We start from the raw sequence: 13,087 nt of genomic DNA on the forward strand, positions 1-13,087 counted from the left end.
GAATGATACATTTGAATTAAAACAATAATGTTTATGCTTCAAAAACCATCAAAAAAATTAAAAACATAACAAAAGAAAGAAAAATATCTGCAACATATACTAGAGTGAAAGGGTTACTAGTATAAACACTTAAAAACTCTTTTAGAAAAATCAATAAGAAAATGGACCTGTGCCAATAGAAAAACAGCAAAGGGAATCACTGGGAAATTCTCAGAAGAAGAAATACAAATGTCTAAGGGAAAAAACTTTTAACCTTATCAGTAATCAAGAAAACAGAAACTAAAAACAGATAACATTTCCCCCATAACCTGGAAAAAATGAAAAAGTGATGGCTCCTATTTTTTGAGGAAAAAAGTACTCTCTTACCCTGCTGGTAGGAGTAGAAATTGTTTTAAAAAAACAAGAAGACTTTCTGAAGAGCAATCTGGCAATATATATCACACACCTTAAACTTTTTCATATCATTTGATCTAGAATTCCATTTCCAAAGACATTTATATAAGGATGCTCACCAAGGCATTGTTGATAACAGTAAAAAAAATTTAAACATTCTAAATATTTAATAACAGGAATAATTAAAAACACTTTGGTGAATCTATTCAACACATTACTCTGCTGCTATTAAAAAGATGTTGAAAATATGTAATGATGTAAAATGATGTTAATTATACATTAAGGCAAAAATAAATAAAAAGCTATGAAATATCACTTTATTATCTCATTACTGTTTAAAAAAATTTACATGTATGTATGAGATTCTACACCAAAATACAAAAAATGGTAATCTCTGGTGGGTGAGATTGTGAGTTAACTTAAATTTGCCCCTTTCTGCTTAACTGTGCTTTCAATGTTCTACAATAAACATGCATTACCTTTAAATAACAATAAATATACATTACTTTTAAATGTTTTTATTTTTTTTAATTTTATTTTTTTAATACAGCATGCTCTTATTAGTTATCTATTTTATTAAATGTTTTTAAATAACAGCAGCTCCTGTCCACAAGACATCCTGTATGACTAGGCAAACTGAATAAACATTACAATACATGGTAAGTAGAGACCAATACAAGGGGCTCATAAGCAAACACAATGCAAGGTAAAGAATCTAGCTGGAATTCAAAGAGTTTCCTGAAGGAGAGAATCTCCCAAGTGAGATTTAAGTATGATTAGGAACAGTCAAAAAAGAGAAGGGCATTCAGGGAGGAATGGAGGGACTAGAGAACTTAAATACCCCAAATCTGGAATGACAGGAAGAAAAAGAATGGCTTACGATGAGTCCATATAGCCAGGCTCAGGTCAAATTGCAAATATTCTGTAAGTAATAAGTTTGGATGTTATCCTGAAGGCAATTAGGAAAGACTTAAGGTTTAAAATCAGCTGCATACTAAAAAGATCATTGACAGTATGGAGCATTAATCAGAGGGGAACAGTGGAAAGTCTGCCAAAGAGATCTGGGAGAGAAATAATGGAAACCTTAATAATGGAAACGGAGCAGTGGGTATGAAAAGGCTGAAAGAGTGCAAGACACACAAATTGTATTAAGTAGGTATAAACCAAAGGATTTGATGATTTGAGATAACAAAGCACAAAGAGGTGTGCAGGATTACTCTTGGCTTCTGATGTGGGTAAAAGGAAGGCAGAAGCAATTCGGCATGAGAGAAGACGTAAGTTCAGTTTTGGATGTGCTGGGATTGAAGATTCTGTGGTAACTGGATATGTAAGTCTTAAGTGGTGGATGAGTCTCTGTGCTGGAAATATGGACTTGAGAGTCAATGTTGAGGTGGTAGCTTAAGTCTCTCTATATGGTGCGACTGACCATAAAGGGAGAATATGTAGAAGAAGAAAAGACAGTTGAAGACAGAACCTGAAGCAAACTTGGGAGTCGGATGAGGAAAGGCTAACTGGCAAAAAGAGATAGAAAAGGAAATAGGCGGAAAGGTGAAAAAATTTTAAATTCAGGAAAAAGAAATAAGAGAATTCCAAGAGGAGAGTGACCTTAAGTGTCAATTGATGCCAAAAGATTGAAAAGCATCCATTGGATTTAATAACCAGGCAGCATGTGGTGTAGCAAGAAAAACTGAAGGGTCTGGGTGAAAGCCTTCTACTGCAGGAAGTTAAGGAATGCTAGAGAGGGGAGGAAGCTGAGAAGGTACCACTCTTACATTGCCAATTGTTAAGTGTGGAGTAAAGGGAAGGAGGAAGGGTAGTGGCTGCGGGGACAGGGTTGTTTAGGATGGTAGACACAGAATAACAACCTCCCAAAGATGTCCACATCCTAATTCCCAAAACCTGTGACTATGTTTTCTTACATGGCAAAAGGAACTTTGTAGATGTGATTAAGCTAAAGGATCTTGGATGGGGAGCTTACCTTGGAATATCCAGGTAGGCCCGATGTAATTACAAGAGTCCTTCCTTATAAAAAGGAAGCAGGAGAACACAGAAGAGAGAAGACGTTATGATAAGATGTTATAAAGTTGGCTTTGAAGATGGAGGAAGGGGGTCACAAGCGAAGAATGCAGGCAGCCTCTTTCTTTGCTGGAAAAGGCAAAATAAAAACAGATTCTCCCCTAGACCCTCCAGAAAGTATGCAAGCAATCCTGCTGACCCATTTTAGACTTCTGATCTCAGAACTGTAGGATAATACACTTGTTTAAGTCACTAAGTTGATAGCAATTTGTTACAGCAGCATTAAGAAACATTTCATTTGGTTTATTTTTTAGATGAGAGAGGCTTGAGCATGTTTACGTACTAAAGGAAGAACAGAAGCGAAGCTCTGAAGACAGAAGAGAAAGAGATTTTGTATTTTTGATGATAAAACTGGACAATAAATTTCTGGATAAAAGTGTAGGTTTATTCTTGTATCCCAGAAGTTCTTTCTGTGATCTCTGACTGAATGCTGAACCCCTAAAGTTCCCAGGAAATGGGAAGAAATGGAATTAAGCGCACAGGTGTAAGAATTAGACTTGGAAAGAAAAAGGAACCCTTCTTCCACTAACAGAAAGAGAGGAAAGGAAGGTTATCTACACTGATAAGTATAAAATAAATTGAGGAAGGTAACCTACTAATCAGCACTTATCTCCTAAGATCAGAGGTATTATTTACTGAGTAACTACTATGTGCAAACCATCAAGTACTTGCATTTTCTTTCTCAAAATGTTGTAAAACAAAAATTATCCACACTTGACTGGGGGGAAAGTGCCAAAACTCCTAAGATTCAGATGCAAATCTGTCTGACTCAAAACACTATATTGAGAAATCTGGCAGACACCACAATAACCAAGTGACCAAGGTTAACAGAAGCAGTAATAAGACATATCAAAATCATGTACCCCTTGATATGATGTACTGAAAAGGACATTTCACCTCCATGGTATTTCCTTTACCCATTTATGCAGCAACATCTTTGTAAGGGGTAGTCTACAAAACAATTGACAGGTACTCTTCAAAGTCTCAAGGTTATGAAAGACAAGGAAAAACTGCAGAACTATTATAGATTGAGGGAGAACAGAGACACAACAAAGCAATGTGGAATCCTTGATTAGATCCTGGACAGGGGAAAAAAAGCATTAGATGTTAAAACGAGTGAACTCAGAATAAAATCTATAATTTAGTTAAGAGTACAGTACCAAAGTTAATCCCTTAGCTTTGATCACTGTATTATGATCTCAAAATAAAAAGTCAAAAAAAAAAACCACTATACTGCACTGCTTCTACAGGAGCAAGCCACTTACTTATCTGTGAGTATAGCTTTTAGTCTATTCAAGGTTAATTTTACATAGCTGCAGAGCCTACGTTAGGTTCTGTCTGGTGGTTAACAATAGCAGATACAGTGTTCCTGAATTCCCTAGCATCCTGGTCTGACTCCTGACCTAGACTGGTACTTTTAACTCTTGACATCTGACTCCTGCCTTGTCCCTATCACATGTTCTGAATATGTCATCTAATCCCTGATCCCAGCCTCTAGAATAATATGCTCGTTGGGAGAGAATCTAAGTGAGAACAGGTGGGTAAATCCAAAGGGTGCAGTATACAGTAGTTAAGTCAGCAAAGTAATCTCAGAACATAGTGTATTAATAATGATCTTCTCTCTTACACACACTCACTTCTCACACTTACAAACATATCTTCATAAGATATAAACGTGGGGGACTTCCCTGCTGGCGCAGTGGTTAAGAATCCACCTGCCAATGAAGGGGACACGGGTTCAATCCCTGGTCAGGGAAGATCCCACATGTCACGGAGCAACTAAGCCCATGCACCACAACTACTGAGCCTGTGCTCTAGAGCCCGTGAGCCACAACTAATGAAGCCCACGTGCCCTAGGGCCTGCGTGCTGCAACTACTGGGCCCGCGTGCTGCAACTACCGGGCCCACGTGCTGCAACTACCGCAGCCCGCGTGCCTAGAGCGTGTGCTCCGCAACGAGAAGCCACAGCAATGAGAAGCCCACGCACTGCAACGAAGAGTAGCCCCTGCTCGCCGCAACTAGAGAAAGCCCGCGCGCAACGAAGACCCAATACAGCCAAAAAATATATATACATATATATGTATAAAAACATGAAGAGGAATCTCAATAAGGAACAGCACAGCCTAAAACTTAAAAAATACAGAACAATATACCTAAGCGCACAAAATTTGATATATTTTTAAAATCAGCTTGCTCACCTCTCATTTATTCCAGTAAATGGACTACTTCCTTAATATTTACTTAAGGATTTGCTAAGGAGTAATCAAACTACATAAAATACTATGCAAATATTATTCAGCCACTACTATGAACCAGGCATTGAACAAAGGTACTTAAAAGATAGGTGTAACCCAATTTGTTTTTAAGTCCTTTGACAGTTAGCTCTATCCAACACTGAGAGATTTTACCCATGTCCTTCATATTATGCCATGATCTAGATCAGTGAGGTCCAATAAAAATACAATGCAAGCCACACACATAAGTTTAAATTTTCCAGTTTAAATTTTCTAGTAACTGCCTTTTAAAAAATGAAAATAAAAGGTGAAAATAAAGTACATATTATATTTTATTTAATCCAGTATATGCAAAAGTTATCATTTCAACATGTAATCAAACTGAAAAAAAGACTGATAATTTACCTTTTTCCCTTCTGCATATTAAATCTTCAAAATCCACTTTGTATTATACACTTACAGCATCTCAATTCTGACTAGCCACATTTCAAATGCTCAACAGCTACATGCAGCTAGTCACTACCCTATTGGACAGCTCAGATCTTGATGCTACTACTTATTAAAGAAGAAAATAAACTGAGTTATACGGTTAAATTTCAATTCTGCTTTATTAATCAAATCCAATTATCTGTTCTACTTGGAAATCAATACATCCTCTGTTCTCTGAACTCTGTCTTTTCTTTAATCATCCCAGAGACTATTATACTATAGCTACTGGGAGAAGCAAACGCAAAGAATGATAAATTAAATTGAAAATCCCTTTGGAGTGCAAAGTTTTTGAGTGTTTTTAGTTAAAAGGACACATGCTACTACTGTGCTCTCTTACAAAAATAAAATATATTTTTTAAAAACCAGACATAGAGAAAAACATAAAGGGCCATCTATTATGAATAACCCTCCCATCTTAGTAGAGACTGGGCAATCAGACCAGAACATGATTAAAACCAATTAAATCAGAGTCTACACACCCAAACACATCTTTGACTCTTAAAAGTTGATCACATCACTTATATCTAAAAGATCCACACCCATTTAATAGTTAATAACAGGAGAAGAATTCAAAAGTTTCATTTAAAGCAAATTTCCAAATATAGGAATATAGTTTTCCTTATAAGTGTAGCTTTTCAGAGCCATTCTTTAAAGGATAGTTCATCCTTATGGCAAATACTTACTTGAAATGCTAACGATTGAGAAACCCAAAACTTTTGCTATAATTTACCCTTGGCCTAATTCTAAAGTAGAATTATACAAAATCAACATTATTTATAAAGACCAACGAACTTAAGGTTTCTTTATTGGTTGAGCAGCTCAATTTTAAAAGCATCATTTTCACTGACTTCTTCCTAGCATAGTGCCTGGCACATGGTATTTTCTCAGCAAATGAATGAATACCAAGTAGCAGGCTCTAAAATATTAATACATCTAGCATTCAAAATGGAACATCAAGAAGTGGACTCTTTCAACTAAAGAGCTTAATCTCATATAAAAATTGAAGCTACACTACAGTTAAGAACACTTTCCATCAGTTATTCTCATTCAATACAAAACTCCTAAAGCATAAATACTATCATTCTCATTCAATATGAGGAGGATGGGGCCGAAAGTGGTTAAGTCATGTAATTATTAAGTAGTGGAGCCAGATTTCAAGCCCAAGTTCTCAAACAAAATGTGTGTGTTGGGAAGGGGTTTGTGGATGTTATGAAAACTATATTCCATTCTTCCCTATTAAAAAAAAAATTCCCATTACAAAAGTTTCAGAGGAAAAATACACAATTCCACACACACACACAAAATCCACAACTTTTTAAGAAATTAGGACCCATTTAAATTATAACAATAATAAGCATTACGGATGAGAGCTTAACTGCAACTAAACATTAAGTCTACGTTGTCCTATCGCTCCCTGAGGGGATATATCAAACTGGGAGAGAAAGCATCCCCTGCGGCCTGGGAGACTCGTCCAGGCGCAGAGAGGACAGGCGGCGCCCCGTCCGACCCTTGGGGCGCAGCTGTCCCCCTCCCCTAGGAAGGCACCCGGCCAACCGGCTCCAGCCTACCTGACGGGCTCCCGCCACCTCTTGAACCAGCTGCAGCAGTTGGCCATCAGACTGAACATCCCAGGCCGCTCCTCCCGCCACCTCCCATCCGAGCCCGGAGCGGAGGTGGGCCGCTAGTTGTCCTGGGCCGAGTCTGGGGGGCCGCCACCGCCGCGAGGCGCCCCTGACAAGGATGGGCCCGGAGTAGAGGCCGGGAGGAAGGTGAGGGCGGTCAGTCCGAGAACCAAGGCCAATAACCGCGCCAACCAGCGAGCGGAATAGTGCGCTCCGCGCCCAGGCACAGCGGGGCCAAAGGCGCAGTTTCACAGACCCGGGAAGGGTTTGCTGAGTCGACCAGAGAAAACCCCCGCGTCAACGTGCTGACGTTCCCCCCAGGCGCGGAAGGCCCTCCCCAAGCACCGCCCATGCACTTCTCCAATCACCGTTCGACGGCCCGCCGCAGAGGGCTCTGAGTGGCTAAAGCGGCCCGGCTCCCCGCCCCCGCCCGAGAGGTGGGAGGGAGAAGGGGGAGTGGTCTTGAAGAGGGAGGGGGAGCTGAAGGTGGTTCTCGTAGCTAGGCAACGGAAGCGTCTAGAGATGAGTTGAGGGATTTCCAACAGATCTTAGGCTAAGACCGAGCTGCATACCCTTCCAAACTGTGTGAGGGTGCTGCTCCTCGTCCGTCTCCAACCCCAACTGAGATCCAGAGATCTCAGGTCTTGTGCATGTTTTGTTTTGTTTTGTTTCATGAAACAAGGATGAGGATCCTGCGGAATTCCAGCCAACTCTGGCTGCACAACTACAGAAACAATACACTGGGGCAATTAAGTTAAGAATGAGCGGAAAACTCCTTTGCTAACTATCCAATAGTTCAGATGAGAGTGAAATTTTAATCTGTATAACGTTTATTGCTGTTTGTTACATAAAATGTGAAATGGAATTTTATGATATTTGTTGTGTGTGGGGTTATGTTTACAAAAGACATAATATGCTCATTGTAGAAAGTGTGAAAAAGACTGAAAAAGGAACAAGATGAAGAAAATAAGATCTCACACTCACCACCCAAAGATAACCAATGTTAATATTTTGATGTATATTCTTTCCAGGATTTTTAGATACATAGATTGCTAGCTATTTGGTTTCTGCAAGATGGAGAGCATGATCTACTAGCTGTTTTGTAACATGCTTTATTTTATTTAAAGAGATATGTAATATCTGCTTTTCCTTTATATTCTTTGGAAATAAGTAAATGACAAGTACATTCCTATAGAAAAAAAATGAATGCATTATATGTAGGGACCCGTGTGTCCATTTAGTCTCCACTTAAATATATATTTTCAAATCCTGGTAAAAGGAGAGAGGACCCTGGGAAGCCCAGTGTATTCAAGAGAAAATAATGGTTTGGGATTAAGGTAGATCTAGTTTTAAAATTATTTTCTGTCTTTTACTAATTCATGTAACCCTAATTCAAACACATATACATCTCTTACAGCTTACCGGCTCTGAACTCAAGTACCCTATCTGTAAAATGACAATGAAAATACCTACTTTGCAGGGTTGCTAAGGTGATGAAATGAGAGAAATAAAGCTCAGGTGCAATTTCTAACAAATAGTAGATAGCAGATTTTTGAAGTTGGTGTCACCTGTCCCATAAATATTTATGGTATATATCCCCCTACCTCTGTCTCCAAACTGCTAGGGATCTTGTTCAGTATTCTCATTGTCCTGCCTTGATAACTTCAATTTTCTTTCCAGTTGCTCAAGGCTGTATGACCTCAACTGGTTTTCCTAACTGAACTGGCCCTTCCTCATTAGTGCTAGACTGTCTCTGCCCAGACTGTCCTGTCCAGACACTATAATACCTCTGTAACTACATATAATGTAGTTAACTCTTCTAAAATTCTTTCCTCCCTTGGCTTTTCACAATTATATACTTTTATGGTTATCTTCTGATCTCACTGGTTATTCCTCTTTCAGCTTCCTATATGTATTCTCTGAGATCTGACTTTATCTCTCTGCTTTCCCTTTTAAAAAACATGTTCTTTTGGAGAGTCTAATAACTATTTCTGTGCCTGAAGAGCCCTACTATACTTACTATCCTTGAGCATTTCTGGAACTATACTCAACCCTTGCTCTACTTCATGTCTTCCTTAATTCTGTTAGTGATACATTACCAAACATTTCTGGTACCAGCATACAGTTGGTCAGTTAGTTAACTAGCTGACTTAGTTTTTCAATATATTAAGTGGTTTGGTAGACATATGTGCTGCCCACTATTTCCAGTTCTCTTTTTCTTTTACAAGCACATGAAATAGTTATTCCCACCTTCTTGAAGTCATGGGACCTGCTTTGTTCAGTGAAATGTGAGTGTAGTGGTTATATCACTTCTTGGTGAAAGCATTTAAGAGCTGGTCCACAATTCTCCATGTTCTATCATCCCTTGCAATGGTAACTGTGGACGCCTACTTTAACTCTGAAGTACTACAATATAAAAACAGCATGGAATGCTGAGCCAACACATGGAAGACAGCTGCTTAGAAAGTCCTGTAGTAGACTTCCTATGAGCAAGAAATAAACACTTATTTTAAGCTGCTATAATTTTGTGGCTGTTTGACTGCAGTACAACCTAGTTTGTTCTGAATGAAAAAAACAATCTTGCTGTCATCATCCTAATTAAGACTCTTGTTTCATCTCCTAGAGATGGTTGAATTTGCATCCTAAATGTCACATGGTTACTTTTTTTTTCCAGTTTTATTGAGGTAAAATTGACAAATAAAATTGTAATATATTTGAAGTGTACAATATTATGCTTTGATATATGTGAAAATGTATGTATACATGTATACGTATATGTATACATTGTCTAATGATTTCCACAATCAAATTAATTAACATATCTACCACCTCACATAGTTACCTTTCCTTCTTTCTTTTTTTTGGTGAGAATTTGCTACTCTCTTAGCAAATTTCAAGTGTACAATACAGTATAATTAACTATAGTCACCATGCTATAGGTTAGATCCTCAAAACTTATTTATCGGGAACCAGCTGCCAGTTGACACAGTCCTTGCAGCTTAAAGCATGGCAAAGTCCTGCTTAATTCTTGACAGGACCCGAAAGAGTTATTAGAGAAGATATGAGTCTTGGCCTGTGAGGTTGCTTGCGGTTTCTCTAACTATAGTTTGTCCTTGGCATGTTTCGGTAATCACAGTCTGTTCTCACGCATGTTTATATTCTGATTTGCAGAATGTTTTGTACTATAACTTCAACATTAAGGAAATACTGTCTGATGATTCTGTCTTGTGATTTTAACAAAAACATGTATTGCCTACTGCAATCTATAAAAAGAGTTTTGATGGGAAATAAAGTGTGTGTGCTTGTACACCACCCTCCTGACCCTGTCTCTTCTTAATCCCCTCACCTGCTCTCAGGACTTGTTCCTCAGCCTTACAGCGACTGACACTTATTCATCTTATAACTGAAAGTTTGTACCCTTTTATCAGCCTCTCCCCACTTCCCCACCCCTCAGCCCCTGAAACCACCATTCTACTCTCCGTTTCTATGAATTTGACTTTTTAAAAACTCTACATGTAAGTGATTACATGCAGAATTTTTCTTTCTCTGTCTGGTTTATTTCACTTAGCATAATGCCCTACTGCCATACATAAATGTGCAACATAGATAGATTTCACATGTTCCTTAACAATTCACCTGTTTGTTGATGGACACTTCGGTTGTTTTTTCCATATGTTGGCTCTTGTAAGTAAAGCTGTAATAAATTTGGGAGTACAGATGTCTCTTCAAGAGAGTGATTTCATTTCCTTTGGATATATAACCAGAAGTGAAATTGTCAGATCTGCTGACTGGAAAATAACCTCACAACACAACAGCTGTGAGTTGAGTTTTATTCAGGACTTACTGAGGACTGTAGCCCAGGAGACAGCCTCTCAGATAGCTCTGAGGAACTGCTCTGAAGAGGTTCATATATATATGAATTTTTTGGCTGGAAAATACATGTAGTCAAGCATACATCTTGGTAAAAGATTACTGCTAATCACATAAACATATATCTCCAGTTAAGGATTTTAGTGCTTTTCTATGTATAGGAAGATGCAAGAATCTGGGGTCATTGAAATTCTTCCTTAGATACACTTCTTAACTATATAGGGGCCCATAGATCCAAAACACAGAACACTTTATCCTGAATTCCTTTCAGCATGTATTTGTAAGTCAGTGAGTATAGTGGCTAATGACTTGATCCTTGTAGAGCTGGAATCGTGGGCAACACTCTATGTTTACAGATCATATGGTAGTTCTATTTTTAATTTCTTGAGAAACTCCTGTACTGTTTTCCATAATGGTTGTACTGATGTGTACATTCCCACCAACAGTGAACAAGGGTTCCCTTTTCTCCACATCCTCACCAACACTTGTTATCTCTTGTATAAATGTTACTTGGTTTCCAATCTGATCCATTTTGTAAGCATTTAACAAATAATATCCTTAAAGTACAACCATAAAAATCACTCTATCTAAAACAAACAAACAAATAAAACAAGACAGGTCCTTAATGCCTGTGGTTTAACTACTTTACTATTTGTTTGTTTTTACAAAGCAAATATTAAAAGATTATTGTAGAAAAGTAAAATACATAAATCAGCAAAAAGAAAATGATCCATAACCCCACCACTGAAAATGATCACTGTTGATATTTGGGCATAAATATTCCCAGATATCTATATATATCTATATATATCTATATATATCTATATATATCTATATATCTATATCTATATCTATATATGTATATATGTATATATTTTGGCTGTGTTGGGTCTTGGTTGCTGCACGTGGGCTTTCTCTAGTTGCAGCCAGCGGGGGCTACTCTTTGCTGCAGTGCACGGGCTTCTCATTGCGGTGGCTTCTCTTGTTGCGGAGCACGGGCTCTAGGCGCACGGGCTTCAGTAGTTGTGGCACACGGGCTCAGTAGTTGTGTCTCACGGGCTCCAGACGCGCAGGCTCAGCAGTTATGGAGCACGGGCTTAGTTGCCTCGCGGCATGTGGGATCTTCCTGGACCAGGGCTCGAAGCAGTGTCCCCTGCATTGCCAGGCGGCTTCTTAAACCACTGCGCCACCAGGGAAATCCCCTTCCAGACTTATACTGTTAAACTGAAATTTGTTGAATGTTAATGTACCAGTCACTGTTCTAGGCACTAGGAATATAGTTGTGAACAAAACATTAAAAAATTCCTGCCCTCATGGATTTTACATTCTAGTGGTTGTTGACTGAAAAAAAATGCACAATGTGAGAGTTGCAAGTTAGGTTTTATTGGGGGCAAAATGAGTACTATAGCCTGGGAAAGAGCATCTCAGATAACTCTGAGGCACTGCTCCAAAGAGGCAGGGGGAAGGTCAGTTTTATATAGGACTTTAGTGAAGGGGGGTACATGCAGTCAAGCACACATTTTGGCAGAGGCTTGCTGCTAGTGACGAGGAGCAGATGTCACTGTTAACGATTTTACTGCTTTTCTAGATATGAGGAGATGCAAGAATTTGGGCTCATAAAATCTTCTGAAATTATCTAACTATCTGAAGGCCTGTTCTGTCAGTTTTTCCCAGAGCACAGAGTGCCTTATTCCTGATTACCCGGAACTCCTTTCAGGGTGTGTTGAAGGTCAGCGGCTGCAGTGGCTAGTGACTTAATCTTTGTAGAGGCAGGTGGCAAGTGCCAATTTTTAGCAGGCATGGTGGAGAGAGATGAGGATGCAGGTAATAGACATAATTAATAAGTAAATGGGACAATATACCAGTAGAAGATTATATGGAGAAATGTAAAACTGGGTGAGGGAATGGGATTAGAATTAGGACTAGGAAAAGGGATTAGATTAGCAGTTAAATTTTGAATAAGATTTAATTGCATATTTAAAAGTATACTGAAAACAAATTTTGGCCAAGTGAAATTGACCAAATGTTAATCAATATTGAGCTAAAGGCAAAATCATCTTCACAGAGTGAACTTATGCAATAAATTAAAAACTTGAAAATTTTATCCAAAGAGGTATTATTAAATTTCATTTTAAACATTTCAGGGTATTATTTTTCAAAGTTCAACATTACAGTGTAGGTAGGACACATTAACAACTATTGTTAGCACTGTGATGTACATTTGTGGCCTTAAAATGACTTAAAACTTCACATTCAGTTGGAGTCTTTGAAAGATCAAGATTTTTCTTTTAGGTACCTTGCATTTCTCCAACATTTCTTTCTTCATACTCTTTATATTTTTTAATGTCTGTATGGGAGATGATTTGTTATGAATGCTGTTGATTCATGATTTTGGAAGTTTTC

General features: G+C 38.3%; 1 protein-coding gene across 2 annotated transcripts in view; it reads right to left on the minus strand.

Annotated features, from left to right (window-relative positions):
• ARL13B (ARF like GTPase 13B) overlaps window positions 1–7,100 on the minus strand; it is an 80,548-nt gene extending 73,448 nt beyond the window's left edge. For both annotated transcript variants that reach the window (XM_068546898.1, XM_068546897.1), the window contains exon 1: window positions 6,761–7,100. In XM_068546898.1, coding sequence (XP_068402999.1) covers window positions 6,761–6,819 — 59 coding nt within the window. In that variant the 5' untranslated portion in view covers window positions 6,820–7,100. The remainder of the gene's footprint in view (window positions 1–6,760) is intronic.
• Window positions 7,101–13,087: the final 5,987 nt, after the last annotated feature.

Source organism: Eschrichtius robustus, chromosome 6, assembly GCF_028021215.1.
Source record: "Eschrichtius robustus isolate mEscRob2 chromosome 6, mEscRob2.pri, whole genome shotgun sequence".
NCBI lineage: Eukaryota > Metazoa > Chordata > Mammalia > Artiodactyla > Eschrichtiidae > Eschrichtius > Eschrichtius robustus.